The 27190-nt window shown below is 42.5% G+C and overlaps 1 protein-coding gene and 1 pseudogene across 1 annotated transcript; one reads left to right on the top strand and one right to left on the bottom strand.

Moving 5' to 3' along the window:
* Positions 1 to 56: 56 nt before the first annotated feature.
* Positions 57 to 4801, bottom strand: LOC109211283 (annotated as a pseudogene).
* Positions 4802 to 18753: 13952 nt separating this feature from the next.
* LOC109211282 lies at positions 18754 to 19767 on the top strand. Its single transcript, XM_019374806.1, has 2 exons — positions 18754 to 19462; positions 19511 to 19767. Exons 1-2 carry the CDS (start codon positions 18754 to 18756, stop codon positions 19765 to 19767), a joined length of 966 nt encoding a protein of 321 aa, XP_019230351.1.
* Positions 19768 to 27190: the final 7423 nt, after the last annotated feature.

The raw sequence follows: 27190 nt of genomic DNA, 5'->3' as shown, positions 1-27190 counted from the left end.
TCTCATCCGGGGAAGGTACCTGTAGTACTACCTTTTTTCCCCTTCCGCAGTCTCTCCTATTTGGCTCGAGGTGTTCCTCCCCTATTGATGAGATGAACCTTGATGCGAGCTCCCGATGGTCCTGAACATTGGGAGGCCATTTCTAACGAAAAGTTCCTCCTCGAGATAAAGCGCCTCGAGGTCAGCTCACCGGACGCCGGCGGTGTACCACCGACCTGGCATGAAGCAAAGGCGGAACTCCCCTATGAATAGATTTGGATGAAGCAGCCATAGCTATGATAAAACAAGAAAAGGCAGATGAAGACTTGCGCGAAGGCTTTGAGCCAAAAAGGGAAGCATACTGGCGGGACCGTCCCGATCACTTCATGACCGTGCCGTACGGATGACACTGTCTTTCAATGTTTGAGGGGTCAAAGATCCCCGTGTCAACCCAGCCTCGAGATGGAGCCCAATCTTGAGGCTCTCTATCAATATAACTATGAGCTCTAAGGAGCAAGCCACATAAACCTAGCCACGAGACGGTGCCCGATCTCGAGGACCTTTGTTATTTGAAGTACGGGCCATTCACCCGATTCTTAAGCACAAGGGCTGCCCGATTTCAAGTCAGTTCTCACTCGAGAATTATTAATAAAGCCTCAGAGTTGTCTTCGCCTTCAGATCAACTTAAGCGCTCTCTCAGTTACTTTAGCTCAGAGGCCATCTGTAAACGCCTTAGGACCATCTTCATTTTAAGTTCAAAGCAAGTTTTCGAGGCCGCCCGAGTTCAAGAAAATTCTCACTCTGGAACTACTTGCGAAGGTTTAAGGGCTGTATGGACGCGACCTTTAGACACCCTTCTTGTCACGTCAATCGCTCGACAAGGCGTAAACTGATGATGTGATAGAAGTATCGAAGAGGCAAGGATTCAAGACCGTTTCTTATCATTTTCACTCTAAGAAACGCGGGGACTATCTGTATATGGCTAATATCGGAGAGCCCGATTTTGTGACCGTTATGACATTCCACGACCCGTCTCCAGAAGCCTCGAGGTACAGTTCGAAGTTCGACCCCGGGGGTCCCCTATGTTCGACCTCGGGGAAGCGCAAGTCGGTGGCTACCATGGATAAGCGGGAAGTTCCCAAGACACGTTACCAAAGCTGACAATATCTGCAAGAAAAGTACTAGCCTGTACCAGACTAACAAATAGTTGTACCAGCTATGTCTCTTTATAATAAATGCATATGTACTATATTGGGATTCCATCCTATATAAAGGGGATCCTTGTTATAGAGAAAGGGAGAGACATACAACACAAGATACTTCATTCAATACAAGAATATTCTTTCTACTCTCTAACCTAAACATACTCTCTATTTGACACTGTTGCTTACATTTATTGCTTTATTTACATTTATTGTGTATCATTAATCGTTCTTCAGTTATTGCTCGTTATCGGCCATAAAGAGCCACAATCACAACCCTAATAGTTGTTAATTCCCCATCGACAGCCCTTAGCCGGGCATCTAACTTGGCATCGAGGCCCCGCACGCGCTAGCTCGAGGCCCCGATTTTCAACCGTTTGGTTTGGTTTCTAAAGCCATCTTCAATCTCTTATATTATTTTCTAACCCCGTTACTCAGCATCTACTACTTAACAACCAGCATAAAAATAGATCACATTTTTTAGAACCACAAAATCAAATCTAATTGTTATTACCATTTTCAAGGTAAACAGGAACAATTTGTTGTTGGCTAAACCCGCATTTGTGGTACTAAAACCACCATCAAGAACGAGATTCATACCACTCGCGTATTTGGAATCATCACTTGCCAAGTACAATACTGCGTTTGCAACATCCTCTACACCTAGTAATGCTCCTTTCAGATTTCCTGCTTCTGCAAACCATTTGTCCGCCATTTGTTTATCAGCTATTCCAAGCCCATTTAATGCAAGTGGTGTGCCAACATAATGAGGATAAACACAGTTAACTTTTATTCCATACTTTTCTAATTCAACTCCAATGTTCTTGGAGAGCCAACAGCACAATTTGATATTGTATATGCATGCGGAGTAAGAACATCACTCTAGCAGCATGTTTCGCGCAAAAGAAGGCACCAATAATGTTTACATCGAACACGGTCTTAATTATGTTGTAATCGACCTCTAAGATGCTGGAAATTGGCTTACCTAATACACCGGCGTTACTGAACATTATGTCGAGCTTACAGAACTTTTCAATTGTTGCATCTACTGCATTTTGAACATCTGATTCAATCGCGACATTGCAATGGATAAAGATTGCCTTTTCTATGCCAATCTCTTGTACTAAGGAAGTGTAGTAAATGAGAGCAAGAATTTCAATAACACTGTTTCAATATTTTTTGTAAGTAGATACACGAATTAGCTTGAGTCGTGTTGGGCACTGTCCTAAGAAACTATTTCAGCAGTGCGAAATATTTCTCCAGGATCAAGCAAGCTTACCTCTATTTTATTTAGAAGATACAGGAATCAGCAAAATATTTATATTACAATAATCCAACAAGATTGAAAAAGAGAATAGGACAAAGAAAATTTATAAGAAAATTAGAAATAAGAGAAGCTAAGAGAGAAAGAGAAGAAGGCTAAGTAGAAAAGCACTTCTGATGGATGATTGTTGTGCAGCCAAATGATGGCTATTTATACTTGAAATTGCATGTAATTTGTAGTGCATGGCAAGAAAGTGGCTAATCAAGTTTGCCACTTGGCATAGTCTTCTAGAAGTCTAAGACACTTGTCTTTAAAATATTGCCACAGTCCCCCACTATTTTAAAGACCCAAAAATATGATAGATTTGTATTGTCCAAATGTAATAGGTTTGGTGTCTTTTGGACTACGAACCAAACTTAGATCAATAAAATTTAACTCACAGAATTACTGGTGAAATATTATATTTCTTTGAACCAATAATTCTTATTGTAAGTCAGGGATTTTATCAATCACATTTTGACCCCCGGTAATTTTACTGTTCAACGCGGTTTTGCGCCCAAAAGGCCATGCGCGTGCCTGGTTATTCATTAGAGCTCTAGAGACTAGGCCAAAATCTCATAGGAGTGGCCCACTCCACTCTCATATAGGTGAATTCATCAAGTGTATACTGTTTTTAAATACACCATTCATAAGGACTATGAATTTCATTAAGAGTTATAACTCAGCCTCTCAATTAGTAGCAGTCAAGCACTCTCTTAGTACTTCAGTGCCAATATCGACTTGTTATTACCCATATGAACCTACTTCATGGGATCTACAATAGGTTGGGTTACCATCTCTATTGACAACATGTCGACCTTAACCCCATCTTTTTTGAGGTTTAAATAAGCTTACCTCTATTTTATTTAGAGGATACAGGAATCAGCAAAATATTTATATTACAATAATCCAACAAGATTGAAAAAGAGAATAGGACAAAGAAAATTTATAAGAAAATTAGAAATAAGAGAAGCTAAGAGAGAAAGAGAAGAAGGCTAAGTAGAAAAGCACTTCTGATGGATGATTGTTGTGCAGCCAAATGATGGCTATTTATACTTGAAATTGCATGTAATTTGTAGTGCATGGCAAGAAAGTGGCTAATCAAGTTTTCCACTTGGCATATTCTTCTAGAAAGCTAAGACACTTCTCTTTAAAATATTGCCACAGGAAGTTCCGAGGTTGTCCTGAATATCTGCAATTGTAACCTTTGCACCATGTAGAACAAATAGCCTAGTTGTGGTTGCTCCTATGCCACTAGCTCCACCAGTTAAATGCTACCTTACCTTCTAGTCTGCAGAAATGAGTTAAAATAGTGATTTCTAAGAGCAAAACACAAGAAGAAGATTATGAATAAGGAAAATAAGGAAACTTTCTTTTTGGCTATTGAGGATGGAAGAGAAGAGCTGGCCATTTTCTCAAACTTGAGAGCTTTGTGTTGTGACTCATACGAGAGAGATTTAGAGGCTATTTATAAGAAACCTAACATATATAAGTCAAGGTGGGAAATTAAGTCTGAGTTTGAACAACAGAAATGAGATATAGTGTCTAGATTTTATTTATGTGCCTTAATTTGACCAAACACAAATTAAAAAATATAAAGAAGACTTTTGAATCTCCTTATAAACTAAAGGTGTGTATATCATATTTTTAGTGTCCTTTAAATTTTTTAATCTTAAACATGTCATGGTATATTTACAAGAGACACTACTAAAATATAGGGTTATGGCAACGGTTCAGAAATCGTTGCAATAGCCAAGAAAACCGTTGCAATAGGTCTACTGCAACGGTTTAGGGACCGTTTTATCAGGTAGCGTGCCAGTAGGTCTATTGCAACAATTTTCTGTAACGGTTGTAAGTCGTTGCTATATGTTTATCTATTGCAACGATTTTGAACCGTTGATACAGAACTATCTATTGCAACGCTTGTTTAATCAAGTGGAACTGTTCAAAGTCGTGGCAATATCACTTTATGTAATGGTTTTTATGCTAGCAACGGTTTGACTTACATATTGCAACAACCATTAGGAGATATGGCAACGGCTAATTGAATCTATTGCAACGACTTGTTGAAGCTATTGCAACAATATATTGAAGCTATCACAACGGTTTGTTGAGGCCATTACAACAATTTATGAAAGCTATTTACATTTGAGACTTTTATAGAAGTAAAATTTCTAACATTGTCCAACAATTAAAAAGCATACATAATTCCCAAAAATAATCAACATTCAAAATAAAGAATTTCTAAAATATCAGAATACACGGATATTTTCAAGATCAATCCCATAACTCTAAGCAGTGTCTTTGCTACTTTCATCCTTGCTTATTTGATCCTCCTAGTAAAACTTTCAGAAGGAGTAGTGCCTCAAAATTCAAGAGGTGAGGTAGGTACCTCTATTGGTATTTACATCTTTTTGTCATTTGTCTTATCGTATTTCTGCTTTCTGGTACTAACTTTCAGTCCTTGCCATAGAAGGCTAAGCGAAGAATAAACTTTCACAAGACAGAAAACAAGAAAATTACCGGAATTTGAACTAAGAAGAAATAGGACACGGTCAAAAATATGGCAAAGAAAACTATACAGTCTAACCATTCTCTAATAAAATACATAAGCACATAACCAAGAGGTCCCAAATCATCTCTTCCTCTTTGCTCTCCCAAAAAATGGAAAAGGGCAATAATTTATCATATATAAATGGCCGTGAAGCTAAATCATAAAGAAGAAACCATAGACTTTGACACCAAGACCATATCAGTCATCCCTCTAATAATATGGATAAATAGCTACATATCCAAATCATGAAAGATATCACTCAATCTTTACAGTAACTACTCATAAAATGAATCTTATATTTATGCAGCAGAACCCATTCACGTTGAAAGTTGGACTAAATATAGACATTAAAGCTCCAACAAGTTACATCTATCAGCTAATAAGCCAGTAATGGGACAATCAACCATCAACATACAACCTCTGACTTATTCAAAGATTTGCATTTTCAATTCAAGGAGAAATATAGCATGAACAATTATCTGAGATAAAAAAATAACTCAAAAAAGATTCTTGATATATTTTCACATTTATAGATTATTTCTACGGTCAAATCTCAACAAGAGACTTTAGCCAACCTAAAGTATGACTTCAGACAAAACTACTACTCCAACCTAATATAGAGAAAAAATAGTTGCTGAAAAATAAACATGAATAAATTGCTACTTGTCCAAACCCACGATAAAATACTTACTAGCTAAATTTAGTGATGCCAAAAAGGAAGTTTGTAAAAATTTAGACATGAATCTATAGTAGATCTTGCGCATAGGTAAAAGGAGCATAGACATGACATATACTCCAAGCATTCTCAAACACTGAGAGAACACAAACAAATTCCTAGAAAATGAACAAGAGAAAAAACTTAGACTGAGAATAGTTCTATAACTCTAGCGTTAGAGTCCTATAAACTATAAAACATATAATTGTGAAATAACTAAGCCCAATAAATCAAGAAAACTAGTTTTTCATTCCACAAGAAGCATTATACCTGAAGAATAAAGTACAAAGCATATACTATTTTTATGATACATCAGAACTGATGTCTAATAAACCTTTCTAAAATGAGTGTAACAAACAGTGGTATTCAGTCAATTGGAACATAACCGAATCACATATTAATGTCTTAGATGAAGAAAATGCAATTAGATCTTCCCCAATCAGATAAGTAACAACACGAAATTTTCAAAGACAGTAAAGTTTGTCAACGTTCTCCTAAACGCTACTTTAGATACCTGGAATTTCCTAATGACAAACTCAAATGGGGATTTCATATAGAAAAAAGATCATAATGAATTCCAAAGAAAGAGAATAAAGATTCACGACTAGCTGTTTCGCGACAAATAATTTCTTCATTTAAGACGTAAGCAACATATTAAAGATACTTGGTGAACTACAAGTCAAAGGCTAAACGATTTTACTTTATTGATTGCCAAAGAAAAAGTAAATTTACCTCAAAAAAGCCAAAGGGGTATTGTTCTTCCTTTCTTTTATTATTGGGTGGTTTGATAAAAGGAGGCAACATGTACTTTTATCTGTTATTACCACAATATTAAGAAATATCAGTTATATATGCAATGAATTTCTAATATAAATAGTCCTGACTTAATATCATCTAAGACAATAATAATGAACAAATAAACATACTATATTTTCAATTTAATTAATTTCGTGAGTCATCTACTCCGACTCAAGAAACTACATTCCACCACTCCAGATATATAAATATTATTGTCTACAGGATAAAGAGATCTAACCTGAAATTTTTTAAGAAATAACTTACAAAAATACTATTCTACATCATTCACCATATAATTAGTATGCCAAAATCAATTAACCATATTAGGATGTAGTAATCGTACTAGTAGATCAACCAAATTACTTTTCTATTAAGTGAAGTAACTAATTCGAATTGAGAATCTCTATAAAATAAATCATATAGAGTGACAGTAACAGATTATGAATAAGAATCTCTGTATTCTCGGAATTTCCTCCTCTTTAATGTCTAAGTTCAGACAAATGGTACAAAACTTCATTGCAGTTCATTTCATCCAAGTCATAAGTTCTTTTCTCAAATAAAGAAATTTCAGTCAGACTTGAAGTCTCAATCACTTCAAATCTAGATCCGTTGTTTTACCAAACTGAATTTCATAAGCAGCAAATCTAAATTAATCGTGGAAATGAAGGCAACTTTAAGAGAATAAACAATACTTTTTTCTTGAAATAAAATAAAAATACCATACCCACAATTAAAATCGTCAGATGATGACTAGAGCGATTGGAACAATGAAGCAATTCGAAACCATAAATGCAAGGGATAGAGATAAATTTGAAGACACAAAATTGATTTTGTTTACAGAACAAGAAACTTTCAACAAGCACAAAAATCTTAAACCCTATCAAAACATATACAAAGAAATTTTAGTGAATAATCCTTTATAGAACAAGAAATTAGAAATACCTGAAAAAATATTGAAAATCAAAAAATGAAGGTCGGGTTTTGGGTTCTCTTATTTTCAATTCAAGCGAAGAGTGTAGAAGATGGAAAAGAGTTCAGAGATTAGTTCGCCATTGTTCAAACCATTAAATACCCGATTTGAGAGCATCATTTCTTTGTGCTGCGAAAAAAAATGTTCGGATATCTCGAGAGATATGCAGTCCCAAGCACAAATACTCTAAGAGCGCTATTGACAAATTTTAGGGTTTATCTTAAGAGCTTCAATCTGTTTGAAGCAACAATGCTTAAGAGCGGATAAAACTTCAATGTGTTCGAAGTACGAGAGTTTGTCTTTAGGTTTTAAGTAAAACCAAAAAGCTAAAAAACAAAATGAAAACCACTTAAAAATTGGGAAATTAGAAGCGAGAAAATTAGGAGGGAATTGAATATCGTCCCAATAGATTTTTTTTTTTTAAAAACTTGTTCTTGTAGATTTTTATATGGCAACGGTTGTAATAACCATTACAACAAGTTCCTCTATAGCAGAAGTTATTTCATTAATACAACGATTTAGTTACGAAAGCATTCCAATAGGGTCTAGTTGCTATTGCAACGGGTGTAACCGTTGTAATAGACCATCTACAACAACGGTTATATAACCGTTACGCAAAATTTCGTTGCCATAGATCCAGTTTCTAGTAGTGAGAGGGTCATCAAAAGGTAAAACGAGATATTAGAATTACAATCTTACTAAATATAAAAACAGATATTCTATTAATTACTACAGACCAAAAAAATTGTAAGATACTGAAGTTAAATGTAACGACCCGACCCGTCGTTACGGGAGTTACCGCCCCGTTTTCCCCATTTTATGCTTCTATATGTTTCATTATATGTGTTTGGAGAATTTGAAGTAATTCGGTTAGAGTTCGGTTAGAAATAAGACAATAAGTCTCTTTATGAGAAGGTTAGTTTGGAAAAGTCAACCGTATGTTGACTTATGAGTTAGAAGGCTCGGAATGGATTTCCGATGATTCGACTAGTTTCGGGGGATGATTTGTGACTTAGGAGCGCAATCGGAATTGAATTTGGAGGTCCGGTGTAGAAATAGGCTTGAATTGGCTAAGGTTGGATTTTGGCGAATTCCGGATGGTAGGTGAGATTTTGATCCGAGGGTCGGAATGGAGTTCCAATAGTTGCGGTAGCTCCGTTAGGTGATTTTGGATATGCGTGCAATGTTTAAGATCATTCGGAGGTGTTTAGGTCAGGTTTTAGATCAAATGCAAGTTTCGAAAGTTTTGGTTTAACTTAGGCTTGAATCCGTGGTAATTCGATGATTTTGGTGTTTATGATAGTGTTTTTATGTTACGAGCAAGTTCGAATGAAGTAATAGAACATATCTGTGCATTGGTTGAGGTCCCGAGGGCCTCGGGGTGAATTCGGGTGGTTAAACGAGAGTTTTGAGGTGTAATTGCAGGTCAGATTTTTCTGTCATCTGGTGTTTCCGCTTCTGCGGAAATGGACCGCAGAAGTGGGTACGTGGTCGCAGAAGCGGTCGTGGCCGGCTAGGGAAATTCCGCAGATGCGGAAGGTGGCTCGCACCAGCGGGTCCGCATAAGCGGACAATGTGCCGCAGGAGCGGTGTAGAAGGAACCGCAGAAGCGGACTTCGCGTCGCATAAGCGAAGTTCGGGCTTCTAAGTGAAAACCGCTTAAGCGGAAATGTGGCTGCAGAAGCGGTCCCGCATAAGCGAAAGCGGGACCGCAGAAGCGAAAATCGCTGGGCGACAGAAGGGTTTTAAAATAATATTTCATCCGCGACCCTTTCATATTTTTCCTCCATTATTGACGTTCTTAAGAGCTTTGAACAAGGAAATTCGAGCGTTTTGACTGAGAATCACTTGGAGGTAAGTTCCTTGGCCTAAATATTAGATTTTATGGTAGAAGTAACATGTAAATTGTAGAAAATTCATCAAAAACGGGTCAAGCTAGGGCTTGGAAAGCTGTGATGTAAAAATAGAATTTGGAGGGTCAAACGAGCTCCGATTTTGGTAAACTTTATATGCACGGACTCGTGGCGAGACGAGGAATCCGTTGGTGTAATTTTCGGAATTTTTTGAGAAGTGGGCCCGGGGCTCGGGTTTTACCAACTTCGTGAATTTTAGTACTTTTCGAGTATTTTTGATTGGGTTATGTTTCTTTAACCCATATTTATGTATTCGTTGTGATCTTGACTAGATTCGACGCGCGAGGAGGTCGATACGAAAGGAAAAGGCATTGCGAACCATTCTACGGCCAGATAAAGGTGAGTAGTTGGTGTATATGATGGCCTGAGGGTTTGAAACCCCGGCTTATCACATTGTGACGCTATTGTAGGGCGTGACTCGCACCCCATGGTAGGTGCGGGATTGGTTATGACTGGGGATTGAGACTTAGTCCATCCCGAACAAGAATATTTCTATATTGGCGACTGATACGCACCCTGTATTGAATATATCTGGGCTTATTGCCGTGTTTGGGGCCTTGTGCTGATCTGTAGCATCCTTAGAGGATGAATGTCATTGTGATAACGTGCTTTGTATAATCATTAATCTCAGTCCTGTGTTTAATCACTGTTATGAAATGCTAAATCACTTTTCCTGAAGTTAAATATCTAAAGTATATTCTTCTTAATAAATTGGAAGTTGGGAAATTAATTAAATCTGTTACGTGACTCATATGCATATTGCGGATTGAGTATGGATCGGGCTGCACGCCGCAGCGAATGGTATGATTATATTGTGCTTGGGCTGAAGGAGCCCCTCCGGAGTCTGTACACACCCCCCAGTGAGCGCCGTCGACGTTAAATGGATCGGGCTGTACGCCATAGCGTGTTCATGTGCATTGCATTGCATCATTACATTTTACTTGACTGTTATATTGGAAGTTGTTTTGATGTTAGTTCATAGTAAGGTGGAGGACTGTTAGTGTTAGCTTTGCTTTGTGGTATTTCATGGATTTCTTATCTTCAGACATTTTATATGCTTATTACTCACTGAGTCGGTAGTACTCACCCCTACTCCCTGCACCTTGTGTGCAGATTCAGGTACGTCGGAGGCTTAGCTGAGCAGTCCTTGTTTTCCAGAGCTTATCAGAGTTGTTGAGGTAGCTGCTTGACGTTCGCAGGACCTGACTACTCTTCCTATTTCAGTTTTATTTATATATACATTTCCAGACTTGAGTATTTTCGTTCAGATATTATTATTCAGATTGTTTTAGAGGCTCTAGACTCGTGACCCCAGATCTTTTGGGAGCGTTTTATCAGACTTCGTATTTTTCTCAGTAATATTCTATTATAAATATTGGATTATTATTCTAAAACTATCATAATCTCTTTAGATTGTCGGTTTGAGGTTTACGGTTAATTTGGGAACGATTGTGGTCTGGCTTGCCTAGCAATATTGTTGGGCGCCATCACGACCGGGTTTGGTATCGTGACATATGAAGATGTAGGTGAGATAGAAGAAGGCAACGAAACAGAAACCATAAAGTTAGAATGAAGACATGTCTCTATAGCAATAAGATTCTTCAGGGAATCAACATTAAAATTGCTAGTACAGAATACACACAGAATAAAGCTCTCCATTATGCAGGAAAGATCAAAATCCTAAGGAAAGCTTTCAGAAAGGGCATACAAACAACACTCACATTACAAGCCACATATTGAAAATGCATACCAAGTAAAAGTGATCCATAAAAACTAAATCAGAAAACTTCTTTTGTCAAGTTATTAGCCAAATTTTGACGTACTGTAAACGAGTTATGCCTAGAAAAGCAAGAAGCAAGAGGCCGAATGAAATAAATATTAACAGCAACCACTATAAGGTTAAATACCTTCATGAGTTCTTTTCCTTTTCATTTGTGTAGAATTCTCTAAATTCTCCAAATCATTATCCTTTTCTTGCAAAATATCAAAAGTATCACGAGGCAGAACTTTTCTTACAACATGCCAGCCTTTATTTGAAGGATCATCGACATAAAATACTTGTAATGCTTGGTTTGCTAATACAAATGTGTCACGACCCAAAATCCACTAAGGGTCGTGGTGGCGCCGGACACCGCTATCAGGCAAGCCAACCAAGAATGCATAATTAAATTCCAGTTTTTGTATTTGCGGAAATCATTTTTTCTTATACGTTAAATATTAGATAATAAAAATTTTACAAAAATGAACATAAAGTCGAAAAAAGACTTAATACTGAATAATCCAAAAATCCTCCCAGAACCCGGTGTCACAAGTGCATGAGCATCTACAGATAAGGAAATAAAATACAACATCCGTCCGAAATACAGTGGACAAGAAATAAATACACTATACTGAAAGGGGCTATACTAGCTGCGGGTCGCCTCGAATAATGCAACTCACCTAGTCCCGGAATCATCCGCACTGCTACGCCCAGTANCGTCAGTTAAAGCCCCATAAAAAGACTACCTGTTCATGACTTGGAGTTGGCTGCTATCGTTCATGCCTTAAAGATTTGGAGGCATTATCTATATGGCGTATCTTGTGAGGTATATACGGACCATCGCAGTCTTCAGCACTTGTTTAAGCAGAAGGATATTAATTTGAGGCAGCGGAGATGGCTTGAGTTACTCAAGGATTATGATATTACCATCCTGTATCATCCCGGGAAGGCCAATGTAGTGGCCGATGCTTTAAGCCGGAAGTCCATTAGTATGGGTAGTTTGGCGTATATTCCAGTTGGGGAGAGGCCCCTTGCAGTTGATGTTCAGGCTTTGGCCAATCAGATGGTGAGGTTAGATATTTCTGAGCCCAGTCGGGTGTTGGCTTGTATGGTTTCCCGATCTTCTTTGTACGATCGCATCAGAGAGCGCCAGTATGATGACCCGCATTTGCTTGTCCTGAAGGACAGGGTCCAGCATGATGATGCCAGAGATGTGACCATTGGGGATGATGGTGTGTTGCGGATGCAGGGCCGGATTTGCGTGCCCAATGTGGATGGGCTCCGGGAGTTGATATTAGAGGAGGCCCACAGCTCGCGGTATTCGATTCATCTGGGTGCCGCGAAGATGTATCAGGATTTGAGACAGCATTACTGGTGGAGAAGGATGAAAAAGGATATTGTGAATTATGTGGCTCGATGTCTCAACTGTCAGCATGTCAAATATGAACACCAGAGACCCGGCGGTGTACTCCAGCGGATGGATATTCTGGAGTGGAAATGGGAGAATATTACTATGGATTTTGTGAGTGGTCTTCCTCGTACCTTGAAGAAGTTTGATTCGATTTGGGTGATTGTGGATAGGCTGACCAAGTCCGCACACTTCATTCCTGTATGCACTACCTATTCTTCGGAGCGGTTAGCAGAGATTTTCATCCGAGAGATTGTGCGGTTGCATGGGGTCCCAGTTTCTATTATATCAGATAGAGGTACCCAGTTTACTTCTCAGTTCTGGAGAACATTTCAGCGAGAGTTGGGTTCACAGGTAGAGTTGAGCACAGCATTTCATCCTCAGACGGACGGACAGTCCGAGCGTACTATCCAGATATTGGAAGACATGTTGCGTGCCTGTGTTATTTATTTTGGAGGTTCTTGGGCTGAATTCTTGCCACTTGCAGAGTTTGCTTATAACAACAGCTATCAATCCAGCATTCAGATGGCGCCGTATGAAGCCTTATATGGGAGACGGTGTAGATCTCCGGTTGGTTGGTTTGAGCCCGGCGAGGCTAGATTATTGGGGACAGAGTTAGTGCAGGATGCCTTAGAGAAGGTAAAAGTGATCCAGGAGAGACTTCGTACAGCTCATTCGCGCCAGAAGAGCTATGCGGACCGGAAGGTTCGAGATGTATCTTATGCGGTAGGCGAGAAGGTCTTGTTGAAGGTTTCGCCTATGAAAGGCGTTATGAGGTTTGGAAAGAAAGGAAAGCTGAGTCCAAGGCTCTAAGAGCGCTATTGACAAATTTTAGGGTTTATCTTAAGAGCATCAATCTGTTTGAAGCAACAATGCTTAAGAGCGGATAAAACTTCAATGTGTTCGAAGTACGAGAGTTTGTCTTTAGGTTTTAAGTAAAACCAAAAAGCTAAAAAACAAAATGAAAACCACTTAAAAATTGGGAAATTAGAAGCGGGAAAATTAGGAGGGAATTGAATATCGTCCCAATAGAGTTTCTTTCTAAAAAATCATTCTTGTAGATTTTTATATGGCAACGGTTGTAATAACCATTACAACAAGTTCCTCTATAGCAGCAGTTATTTCATTAATACAACGATTTAGTTACGAAAGCATTCCAATAGGGTCTAGTTGCTATTGCAACGGGTGTAACTGTTGCAATAGACCATCTATAGCAACGGTTATATAACCGTTACGCAAAATTTCGTTTCCATAGATCCAGTTTCTAGTAGTGAGAGGGTCATCAAAAGGTAAAACGAGATATTAGAATTACAATCTTACTAAATATAAAAACAGAATTATATTAATTACTACGGACCAAAAAAAGTGTAAGATACTGAAGTTAAATGTAACGACCCGACCCGTCGTTACGGGAGTTACCGCCCCGTTTTCCCCGTTTTATGCTTCTATATGTTTCATTATATGTGTTTGGAGAATTTGAAGTAATTCGGTTAGAGTTCGGTTAGAAATGAGACAATAAGTCTCTTTATGAGGAGGTTAGTTTGGAAAAGTCAACCGAATGTTGACTTATGAGTTAGAAGGCTCGAAATGGATTTCCGATGATTCGACTAGTTTCGGGGGATGATTTGTGACTTAGGAGCGCAATCGGAATTGAATTTGGAGGTCCGGTGTAGAATTAGGCTTGAATTGGCTAAGGTTGGATTTTGGCGAATTCCGGATGGTAGGTGAGATTTTGATCCGAGGGTCGGAATGGAGTTCCGAGAGTTACGGTAGCTCCATTAGGTGATTTTGGATATGCGTGCAAAGTTTAAGATCATTCGGAGGTGTTTAGGTCGGGTTTTAGATCAAATGCAAGTTTCGGAAGTTTGAGTTTAACTTAGGCTTGAATCCGTGGTAATTCGATGATTTTGGTGTTTATCATAGTGTTTATGTTACGAGCAAGTTCTAATGAACTAATAGAACATATCTGTGCATTGGTTGAGGTCCCGAGGGCCTCGGGGTGAATTCGGGTGGTTAAACGAGAGTTTTGAGGTGTAATTGCAGGTCAGATTTTTCTGTCATCTGGTGTTTCCGCTTCTGCGGAAATGGACCGCAGAAGCGGTACCGCAGAAGCGGGTACGTGGTCGCAGAAGCGGTCGTGGCCGGCTAGGGAAATTCCATAGATGCGGAAGGTGGCTCGCACCAGCGGGTCCGCATAAGCGGACAATGTGCCGCAGGAGCGGTGTTGAAGGAACCGCAGAAGCGGACTTCGCGTCGCATTAGCGAAGTCTGGGCATCAAAGTGAAAATCGCTTAAGCGGAAATGTGGCCGAAGAAGCGGTCCCGCATAAGCGAAAGCGGGACCGCAAAAGCGAAAATCGCTGGGCGACAGAAGGGTTTTAAAATAATATTTCATCTGCGACCCTTTCATATTTTTCCTCCATTGTTGACGTTCTTAAGAGGTTTGAACAAGGAAATTCGAGGGTTTTGACTGAGAATCACTTGGAGGTAAGTTCCTTGGCCTAAATATTAGATTTTATGGTAGAAATTACATGTAAATTGTAGAAAATTCATCAAAAACGGGTCAAGCTAGGGCTTGGAAAGCTGTGATGTAAATATGGAATTTGGAGGGTCAAACGATCTCCGATTTTGGTAAACTTTATATGCACGGACTCGTGGCGAGACGAGGAATCCGTTGGTGTGATTTTCGGAATTTTTCGAGAAGTGGGCCCGGGGCTCGGGTTTTACCAACTTCGTGAATTTTAGTACTTTTCGAGTATTTTTGATTGGGTTATGTTTCTTTAACCCATATTTATGTATTCGTTGTGATTTGACTAGATTCGACGCGCGAGGAGGTGGATACGAAAGGAAAAGGCATTGCGGACCATTCTACGGCCGGATAGAGGTGAGTAGTTGGTGTATATGATGGCCTGAGGGTTTGAAACCCCGGCTTATCACATTGTGACGCTATTGTAGGGCGTGACTCGCACCCCATGGCAGGTGCGGGATTAGTTATGACTGGGGATTGAGGCTTAGTCCATTCCGAACAAGAATATTTCTATATTGGCGACTGATACGCGCCCTGTATTGACTATATCTGGGCTTATTGCCGTGTTTGGGGCCTTGTGCTGATCTGTAGCATCCTTAGAGGATGAATGTCATTGTGATAACGTGCTTTGTATAATCATTGATCTCAGTCCTGTGTTTAATCACTGTTATGAAATGCTAAGTCACTTTTCCTGAAGTTAAATATCTAAAGTATATTCTTCTTAATAAATTGGAAGTTGGGAAATTAAATAAATCTGTTACGTGACTCATATGCATATTGCGGACTGAGTATGGATCGGGCTGCACGCCGCAGCGAATGGTATGATTATATTGCGCTTGGGCTGAAGGAGCCCCTCCAGAGTCTGTACACACCCCCAGTGAGCGCTGTCGACGTTAAATGGATCAGGCTGTACGCCACAACGTGTTCATGTGCATTGCATTGCATCATTACATTTTACTTGACTGTTATATTTGAAGTTGTTTTGTTGTTAGTTCATAGCAAGGTGTAGGACTGTTAGTGTTAGCTTTGCTTTGTGGTATTTCGTGGATTTCTTATCTTCAGACATTTTATATGCTTATTACTCACTGAGTCGGTAGTACTCACCCCTACTCCCTGCACCTTGTGTTCAGATTCAGGTACACCGGAGGCTTAGCTGAGCAGTCCTTGTTTTCCAGAGCTATTCAGAGTTGTTGAGGTAGCTGCTTGACGTTCGCAGGACCTGACTACTCTTCCTACTTCAGTTTTATTTATATATACATTTCCAGACTTGAGTATTTTCGTTCAGATATTATTATTCAGATTGTTTTAGAGGCTCTAGACTCGTGACCCCAGATCTTTTGGGAGTGTTTTTATCAGACTTCGTATTTTTCTCAGTATTATTCTATTATAAATATTGGATAATTATTGTAAAACTATTATAATCTCTTTAGATTGTCGGTTTGAGGTTTACGGTTGATTTGGGAACGATTGTGGTCAGGCTTGCCTAGCAATATGGTTGGGCGCCATCACGACTGGGTTTGGGGTTGTGATATTAAATCGGATGGAGTATTTGTCAAATAACATGTGTGGATCTCACAATATTTCGGTTAGAACATGCGCAGCGGAAGCAAGCATACAATCCAGGCATCAAACACATGTAAACTAGACAACGCAATAATTACGAGATTAGAAGCACTAACCTCTTGAAATAGTTACACAAATCTTCCAAACAGCAAGAATCCAGCGCTGCAGTCTTCTGCTATTTGCCCAGTAAAACCTTGGATGATTTTTGCTTTTGGGTGGGCAAGGACAATACAACTCTAAAAAGTGAGTTATTGGGTGAAATTAGTCTTACTTTAATAGAGTTATTTTTTGGCCGAAATTGTGCTCCAAAAACGTGTAGGATTCTCCTTCTACAAGTAGAATACTACTCCAACTCTATTAGATGACTTTTCTCCCAAGTCACTTTTTACCCAAGTCTTGTCCAGGTTTTTACTAGGTATAGCAGGGACCATAGAAATAATAAGAGGCTACCAATTATAGCGTTAATTCGAAATTAGCATGCATGAATTAATTCTTACTATAATTAATCGCAATTTATTCCACTAAAAAACTGCAATTGAACTTCTCAATATGAATTTCGAAAATTCAATAACACTTATTTTAACTCCCCATTTTAAGATCTCAAATACCAGTTAATTAAATTAAATCACTAAAAATTTAATTTAATCAACTAATTAAATCATTTACAATTACGCTTAAACTATTTCATGTGACGAATACAAAATCCACCGGCCGGATTTTCACATGAAAACTTATAAGCTTACATAATGGGGCATCATCAAACTCAAAACCGAGTCATGGATTCTATCAACTAATTATTATTCACAAATGTCTATTCGTTATTGTCCAATCTATTAGGCATACACTAACTCTAAATAGAGTCGTACCTTTTGATAAATCAAAATAATAAACAAATTACATTGATCATAATAATTATATCAAGATTAGGAGTATAAGCTCATTTAATAAATTAGAGAAAATATTTTATATATTTAGTACAAAAATATCTTTTCTCTACTTGGTACGTTCAATATACACTGAGTATACTAGCACAAGAAGTTGGAGTAAAACTACTCCCATAATCAAGACAAATTATACGATAATCTTATGCTACAATCATCAAGATATTTTGTCCAACAATATCTTTGATTGTGAACATAATTTATTAATTATGAGAACCAACAATTTAATATTCTGTGCATGAGCTAAAACTCCATACACTAAATTATCTACTACATAACTAAAATGACACACATGTAACAAATGATCTATTTAAAATATTACTTTATTGAATTGAATAAATTAAATAAACAATTGTTCCATAAAAAATAAAATATAATACTATGTCTAAACCGCATGGTTAATAGTATATCCCAACAATTTCACTATCCTTNNNCAACTTTAGGCACCGTCTCGTGGGAGTTTCGACAATCAAAGTCATAGTTCACATCTAGAGTATCAGAAACAACGATCATTATCCCCCAAACTCAGTAGAACCAGAAATGGCAGACAGAGAATCTAAGCTAAAGATGATTGCCGATGTCTCAACCAACCTGATAGGTCCCCTCAACGAGGCCAGTAGAGAAGATGTTTCAAACGCAACACCGAGCAGTCTTCTGGAGGAAAATATATCGCCCTCCTCACTCGAAGATCTAACGATCTTGCATGAGAAGGGGACTTCGACACCCGCAGTAAAGGAAACACCCCCAGTAGTCAAAAAATTACTAGAGGAGTGGCTGACAAACACCCTGAGCGGCCTGCTCGAGAAACCGTCTCCGGGAAACCCCAGCGATTCGCCAGCGGCAGCGACTACCGCAGCCGCCGGCGAACCAGGTGCTATGCAGACGAGCAGCGCTCATACGACATCATTGTAAGCAACGATGCGCTCGCAACCATCCTAAGAAAAATGGAAGAAATGGAGAATGAGAATAAGGCACTTTGTGACCAAATGAAAGAGCACCAGGAAAGGGTAGAAAAAATACCCCGGTGCACCAAAATTACTGCCGAAACGCGACGTAGGACGTTTCGTCGAGCAACCGTACAGCGAGGAAGCCGCCCCTCATCCGATCCCAAAAACCTTCAAGATGCCCCCATATTTGAGAATATATGATGGGACCACGGACCCAGAAGATCATCTGATCCACTACGTAACCGCTGTGAAAGGAAATGACTTGTCAAAGGAGCAGGTGTCGTCCGTGCTGCTGAAAAAGTTCGGAGAAACCCTGACCGGAGGGGCATTAACATGGTATTCGCAACTGCCGGCTAGGTCGATATCAACGTTCGAGGAGATGGCGGACAAATTCGCTACCGCCCATGCGGGAGCAAAGAAGGCCGAAGCAAGGGTTAACGACATATTTGCGATCAGGCAAACGACAGGCGAAGGGCTCAGGGACTTCCTGGCACGATTCAACAGAGTAAGAATGAGCCTGCCTAACGTATCGGAGGGAATGGCAGTTGCCGCCTTCCAAAACGGTTTGAGCAGGGACGGGTCGAAAGCAACCAAGAAACTACTCAGCCGACTCATGAAGTATCCCCCCACAACGTGGGAGGAGATCCACAACGCCAACTGTGCAGAGGTAAGGGCAGACGAGGACGACCTTAACGGTCCGACCCAGCGGCTAACGTCAGTACAGACGAAAACCAGGAGAGATCGATGCAACAACGGGCGACGGGACCCACTCCCACGGTTTAACAGAGAAAGGCATCAGCCCTACGTTAGAGCCCCTAACCCGCCTCCTCCGAGACACCAGGACGCCTTGCAAAGACATACTGCTACGCTCCGGAATGAAAGAGGTATGCCTCCGTTATTATCCGCTCATAACTTTTGTGTCTCACCCTCAGAGATAGTATACGCACTGGAGAAGCTAGGCCCGAAGGTACATTGGCCGCCAAAAATGAAATCAGATCCTAGTGCGAGCAAAACAAACGTCCTGTGCGAGTTCCACCAGGAACGGGGACACAGGACCGAAGACTGCATAGGCCTACGACAAGAAGTAGTCAGGATGCTGAACCAGGGATACCTGAAGGAGCTGCTCAGCGACAAAGGGAGAGCCAACTTCGCTAGGGGACGCGACCAATCTCAAGGGCCGCCAAAATAGCCGTCCCCGACACGAACCATACAGATGATTGTCGGCGGCGGTGATAATTCGACAATCAACCACGTCAAGTTCACCACCAAGCACAAACTGAAGCGCACAATCGCTCACGAACGGTATGATGACTTCGAAGATAGTATCACCTTCGATAAGTCTGATGCCGACGGTTTGTCTTTCCCTCACTATGATGCTTTAGTCATAACCTTACGCATTGCTGATACTGATGTAAAGAGAATTATGGTAGACGACGGAAGCGGCGCGTGTATTATCCATCCGAGAATCCTCACGCAAATGAGGCTTGAGGATAAAGTAATACCGCGTTGCATAACACTAACGGGTTTTAACAATTCAGTAGAACGCACCTCCGGAGAGATATCACTGCCGGTCCTGGCGGGAGGAGTCATGCTGGACACCACCTTCCACATCATGAACCAGGAAACGACTTACAACGTCATCATAGGACGTCCATGGATACACGCTATGCGAGCCATCCCATCGAGCCTCTATCAGGTAATCAAGTTTCCCACCCCATGGGGAGTATTCTGCATCCGAGGCGAGCCACGCACCGCCCAAGAATATTACCGAATCGCCCAAGATTGCACCAACACCAAGCAACTGAAAGGGGCAAGTGCGGAAGCATAACAATCAGCCATGTCGGGGACCAAATTCACCTCGACAACGGAAGGCATCAGGGACCCCAATATCGTGGAAGCCTACAAAGCGACAGTTGAGGACCTCGACCCTGTCATGTTGGACAGTACCGACAGTTCGAAAAAAGCCTACATCGGGCATAACCTCTCCGACCCAGGTAAGTACCATGAATTCTTAACTAACCATGCAGGTCTGTTCGCCTTCTCCCATTCTGACATGCCAGGGATATCAAAAGACATCGCCACTCACAAACTCAACGTCGACCCACTCTATCCGCCCGTGCGGCAGGTAAGGAGAAAGTTCAGCGCCGCAATCAATGAGGCAGTCAGCGAAGAAGTAGATAAGCTACTAGCCAAGGGTCCATCAGAGAATCGAAGTACCCCCAGTGGGTCGCCAACGTGGTCATGGTCAAAAAGAAAAGCAGGAATGGAGGATGTGCGTGGATTTCACTGACTTGAACAAGGCATGCCCAAAGGACTCCTTCCCATTACCTCACATCGATCAGCTGATAGACGCAACAACCGGACACGAGCTGCTAAGCTTTTTGGATGCCTATTTTGGTTACAACCAGATCCTGATGGACGATGAGGACCAGGAAAAAATGACTTTTATCACCCACCAAGGGACTTACTGCTACAAGGTGATGCCCTTCGGGCTCAAAAACGCCGGCGCAACATACCAAAGGCTGGTCACCAAGATGTTCAAGGAACAGCTCGGCAAGACAATGGAGGTCTACATCGATGACATGCTAGTCAAGTCGGCTAAAAAGGAGGATCACATCAACCAGTTAAAACAAGCCTTTGAGATACTAAGACGATACGGGATGAAGCTAAACCCAGAAAAATGTGCTTTCGGCGTGTCTTCCGGAAAGTTCCTGGGTTTTCTCGTATCCTAGCGAGGCATCGAAGTCAATCCAGACCTGATCAAGGCCATAGAGACGATACCAGAAACCCTGAATAGCAAGAAGCAGGTGCAGAAACTAACCGGGCGAATAGCCGCTCTGTCAAGATTCATCTCGCGATCCTCGGATAGGTGCCACAAATTCTTTAATGTACTGAGGAAAGATCGAGGGTTGCAATGGGACGAAGAATGCGTCGAAGCATTAAGGAAACTGAAGGAATATCTATCTTCACCACCCTTGCTCGTCAATGCAGATCCCGGCGAATGCCTGCTCGTCTATCTGGCGGTGTCAGAAGTCGCCGTCAGCACCGTCCTAGTTCGCGAAAGCAAAGGTACGCAATCCCCGATTTACTATATCAGCAAAACTCTGATAGATGCCGAAACGAGGTATCCGAACCTCGAGAAGTTGTCTTTGGCATTAGTCGTAGCTTCACGAAAGCTTAGACCCTACTTTCAGTGCCACCCCATAAAGGTGATAACAACCTTCCCCCTAAGGGGTATCCTACACAAACCTGAACTATCAGGAAGGCTCGCCAAATAGGCCATAGAGCTCACCGAGCATGACATAACCTATCACCCGAGAACCGCCATCAAGTCGCAGGTACTTGCCGACTTCGTCGCCGACTTCAGCACGGGAATCTTGCCAGAGGTGGAACAAGAGGCCCTCCGCGCCTCTGCAAACACCAACCTCTGGATCCTCTACATCAATGGCGCCGCAAACGCCTCGGGATCAGGACTGGGACTCATCCTCGAAGTCCCCATGGGAAAAGTAATTCGCCAGTCCGTACGATGCCCTGAAATGACTACCAACGAAGCCATGTATGAGGCTATAATTGTAGGTATGAAGCTGGCCATCAAATACGGAGCCCGTCGGGTCATCCTCTATTGCGACTCCCAACTCTTGGTAAACCAGGTCATCGGAACCTACCAAATTAAGGAACAAAGGCTACAAAAATACCAGTCAGAAATCCGCAAGCTGATAACGGAGTTCGACGAATGTCGCTTCGAGTAGATTCCCCGGGGACAGAACATCGAGGCAGACAGCCTAGCAAAACTAGCCGCAGCCACCAAATATATCAACAAAGAGAACGTGGTCACTCTTCTCCATTCAGCCGTCGACCATGTCGAGGTACTCTCATTAAGCTTAACTTGGGACTGGCGCAACCAGTTTGTATCTTACCTGCAGGACGGGACACTCTCGCACGACAAAAAGGAAGTCAAGAAACTTCGGGTACAAGCAGCCCGCTACAGCCTCATAAACCATGAGCTCTACAAGAGAACGTTCGGTGGTCCCCTTGCTAAATGTCTCAGGCCACACCAAACAAGGGAAGTTTTGGAAGAAGTGCATGAAGGCCATTGCGGCGCCCATACGGGGAACTGCGCTCTTGTCTGGTGCCTCATACGCGCCGGTTACTACCGGCCCACCATGAAGAAAGAGGCAGCGGACTACGTCCGAAGATGCGAACAATGCCAGAAGTTAGCCTCTATGATACACCAGGCAGGAGAACTCCTCCACTCAGTCACTTCGCCATGGCCGTTCATAAAATGGGGGATAGACATAATCCGGCCCCTACCAGCTGGACGAGGAAAGGTACGCTTTCTGAGTTTTAACTGACTATTTTTCTAAATGGATCGAAGCAGGTGCGTACGCGCAAATACGCGAGCAAGAGGTAATCACATTCATATGGAAAAATATCATATGCCGTTTTGGCATCCCCAAAGAAGTCAGCTACGACAACGGACCCCAGTTCATCGGCAAAAAGACTACCGAATTCTTCGAGAAGTGGCACATCAAGAGGATACTCTCCACCCCGTATCATCCCGTTGCTAACGGTCAAGCCGAATCTTCAAACAAAACAATACTGAACATATTAAAAAAAGAAGCTCGAAGAAGCCAAAGGGCTGTGGCCCGAGTTATTACCCGAGGTATTATGGGCATACCGGACTACGCCCAAATCCAGCATGGGGGAGACACCTTATTCATTGGTCTATGGAACCGATGTCGTCATACCCGTCGAGATCAGAGAACCCAGTCTGAGATACTCACACACCAGTGGAGCAAACAACGACGCCAACAGGTTACAAGACCTGGACGAGGTCGAGGAACAAAGAGACATGGCCCACATAAGAATGGCCGCCCAAAAACAAAAAGCGAAAAGACATTATAACAGGAAAGCCAGGGTGAGACCACTTAAAGTCGGCGACTATGTTCTCAAAGCCAAACCACTGGCATCGAAAGATCCGAACGAAGGAAAGTTAGGGACCAACTGGGACGGGGCATATAAAATTACGGCGGCAGCTAGCAAAGGAGCATTCCAACTAGAAACGATAGAGGGAAAGTAACTCCAAAACAATTGGAACATCGCCCATCTCAAGCACTTCCACTTCTGAAAGGTGTCTCCCGAGTCGTACTCTTTTTCCCTTACCCGAGTTTTGTCACAGTTGGGTTTTCTCGGGAAGGTTTTTAACGAGGCGACGAAGGGGACGCCCGGTGGAACAAGAAGCACGAGTTCGTCACGTAGTCCAACATGGTGAAGGGACTACCCTAGTATCTATGTTGTTCTCCATTGTATGAATAGAATTCTCTAATGTATGAATAGAATTCTCCATTGAATGAATAAAGATCTCCATTATATGAACAAGATCTCCATTACGCAAACAAGAAAACAGTCGACACCAGTTCGACCTCGCTCGAACTGGGACTCAGGCTAAGTGCCTTCGCCATTAAAATAGTGCAGTTCGACCCCGTTCGAACTGGGACTCAGGCTAAGTGCCTTCGCCATTAAAATAGTACAGTTCGACCCCGCTCGAACTGGGACTCAGACTAAGTGCCTTCGCCATTAAAATAGTGCAGTTCGACCCCGCTCGAACTGGGACTCAGGCTAAGTGCCTTCGCCATTAAAATAGTGCAGTTCGACCTCGCTCGAACTGGGACTCAGGCTAAGTGCCTTCGCCATCAAAATAGTGTAGTTCGACCCCGCTTGAGCTTCGACCTCGTTCGAACTTCGACGAACATTGCTTCGACAAAAGTCAGTAGCATCCTGACGGATAAGGCCAGCGATATCAGGTCGACCCCAGTGGAACCACGACACGACAACTCGACAAACGAAAGGCTCTACCAAAACTAAACAATGTGACGAACAAACAGACAATAAAGGAAAAATTATATTACAACAAAAATCACATTTACATTCACCCCTACGAGCGGGTCGTAACACGTTGTGCAAACAAAAAACGTACATATACATACGGTCAAGATTGCCCATCATCCCCCGAATGGTAGACATCACAATACCACGAACCGGATTCAAGATGGTTGATATCGTCGGAAGCAAGCCCGCCCCATCGGGAGAGTCGGAATTGTAACCGCACACTTCACGAGCGGCACGAGCCTCGTCCCTTCTCTGGACTTCTTCCTCGGTAGCCCGGCCCGCAACATGAAGCTCTCTGTACACATCGACCTTGGCTTCTGCAAAAATCCACATCTCGTGCGCATTACGACGCGCAATCTGTACAGGCAAAGGGCGGGAAGCAGAAGGTCGTGAAAGCCTGTGAATCTCCGCCGCCTTGGCATCAAGCTCAGCAGTCAGCTCCGCCACTCTCCGTTGCAATTCGGTGTTCTCCGTCGCCACCCCCCGGCTCAATTCGAGCTCGTCATCTTTGGATTTGAAGAGCTCCTCTAACTCGCTGTTTCGGGCTACAACACTCATCAGCTCGCTGTCCGCCTCCTCCAGTTCGGCTCCCCTGCACTCCGACTGGGACTGCCCCCTACCAGCCTCCGCTCGATGTTTAGAGCGGTACTTCCTATATTTCTTTAACATCTTCTTAAAGAGGGCAGTCCGCTTCCGCTCACGACGTCCCCTCTCCACCTCCAGTACAAGGGTCTGTAAAAGAGAAAAAGTGAGAGAATACACCCCAAACCCGCCCGACAATAACAAGAAAGGAAGGGAATAAAAAGTACCTATAAAGCCATGCCCGACACCCTGCGGGACAACTCCACGTCGCCTACCGTACTGAGCGTCCTGCTCTCTGGGGCAGCACACAACAAAGTAAAGGCCAAGGCGGCTGCTCACTATTCGACAGAAGATTGAAAGTCGCCGGAATTGTAATGCGACGGTCAGAACCTTCCGTCGTCGTCTCTACATGGGTCAGGCCGCCCACAAACTCGTCGACATCTTCCTGAGCGATGTCAGATTTCGACCCTTCTGCCGCACCACTGGGCCCCTCAACGTTGGTCGATGGCCGTCCCCCGACAACCCGTGCAGGGCTAATGCTTGGAGCGGCATCCCCCCGTTGAGCCGACCTCCTCGAAAGAATGGCGTCGGCCATGAACACGCGCCTAGGAGTCGGCCGAGGCCGAGGCACCTCACTCCTATCTTCAGTCGCCANCAGTTCGACCTTGCTCGAACTGGGACTCAGGCTAAGTGCCTTCGCCATTAAAATAGTGCAGTTCGACCTCGCTTGAACTGGGACTCAGACTAAGTGCCTTCGCCATTAAAATAGTGCAGTTCGACCCCACTCGAACTGGGACTCAAGCTAAGTGCCTTCGCCATTAAAATAGTGCAGTTCGACCTTGCTCGAATTGGGACTCAGGCTAAGTGCCTTCGCCATTAAAATAGTGCAGTTCGACCTTGCTCGAACTGGGACTCAGGCTAAGTGCCTTTGCCATTAAAATAGTGCAGTTCGACCTCGCTCGAACTGGGACTCAGACTAAGTGCCTTCGCCATCAAAATAGTATAGTTCGACCCCGCTCGAGCTTCGACCTCGTTCGAACTTCTACGGACATTATTTCGACAAAAGTCAGTAGCATCCTAACGGCTAAGGCCAGCGATATCAGGTCGACCCCAGTGGAACCATGGCACGACAACTCGACAAACGAAAGGCTATACCGAAACGAAACAACGTGACGAACAAACAGATAATAAAGGAAAAAATATATTACAACAAAAATCACATTTACATTCACCCCCACGAGCGGGTCGTAATACACTGTGCAAACAAAAAACGTACATATACATATGGTCAAGATTGCCCATCATCCCCCGAATGGTAGACATCACTATATCATGAACCGGATTCAAGATGGTTGATATCGTCGGAAGCAAGCCCGCCCCCATCGGGAGAGTCAGAATCGTAACCGCACACTTCACGAGCGGCACGAGCCTCGTCTCTTTGTCTTTGGACTTCTTCCTCGGTAGCGCGGCCCGCAGCATGAAGCTATCTGTACACATCGACCTTGGCTTCTGCAAAAATCCACATCTCATGCGCATTACGACGCGCAATCTGTACAGGCGAAGGGCGGGAAGCAGAAGGTCGTGAAAGCCTGTGAATCTCCGCCGCCTTGGCATCATGCTTAGCGGTCAGCTTCGCCACTCTCCGTTGCAATTCGGCATTCTCCGCCGCCACCCCCCGGCTCAATTCGAGCTCATCATCTTTGGATTTGAGGAGCTCCTCTAACTCGGTGTTGCGGGCTACAACCCTTATCAGCTCGCTGTCCGCCTCCTCCAGTTCGGCTCCCCTATGCTCCGACTGGGACTGCCTCCTACCAGCCTCCGCTCGATGTTTAGAGCGTTACTTCCTATATTTCTTTAACATCTTCTTAAAGAGGGCTGTCCTCTTCCGCTCACGACATCCCCTCTCCACCTCCAGTACAAGGGTCTGTAAAAGAGAAAAAGTGAGCGAATACACCCCAAACCCGCCCGACAATAACACGAAAGGAAGGGAATAAAAAGTACCTGTAAAGCCATGCCCGACACCCTGCGGGACAGCTCCACGTCGCCTACCGTACTGAGCGTCCTGCTTTCAGGGGCAGCACACAGCAAAGTAAAGGCCGAGGCGGCCTACTCACTATTCGACAAAAGATTGAAAGTTGCCG

Source organism: Nicotiana attenuata, unplaced genomic scaffold, assembly GCF_001879085.1.
Source record: "Nicotiana attenuata strain UT unplaced genomic scaffold, NIATTr2, whole genome shotgun sequence".
NCBI lineage: Eukaryota > Viridiplantae > Streptophyta > Magnoliopsida > Solanales > Solanaceae > Nicotiana > Nicotiana attenuata.
Note: the sequence above shows the minus strand (reverse complement) of the source record. Positions and strands in the feature narration are given on the sequence as shown.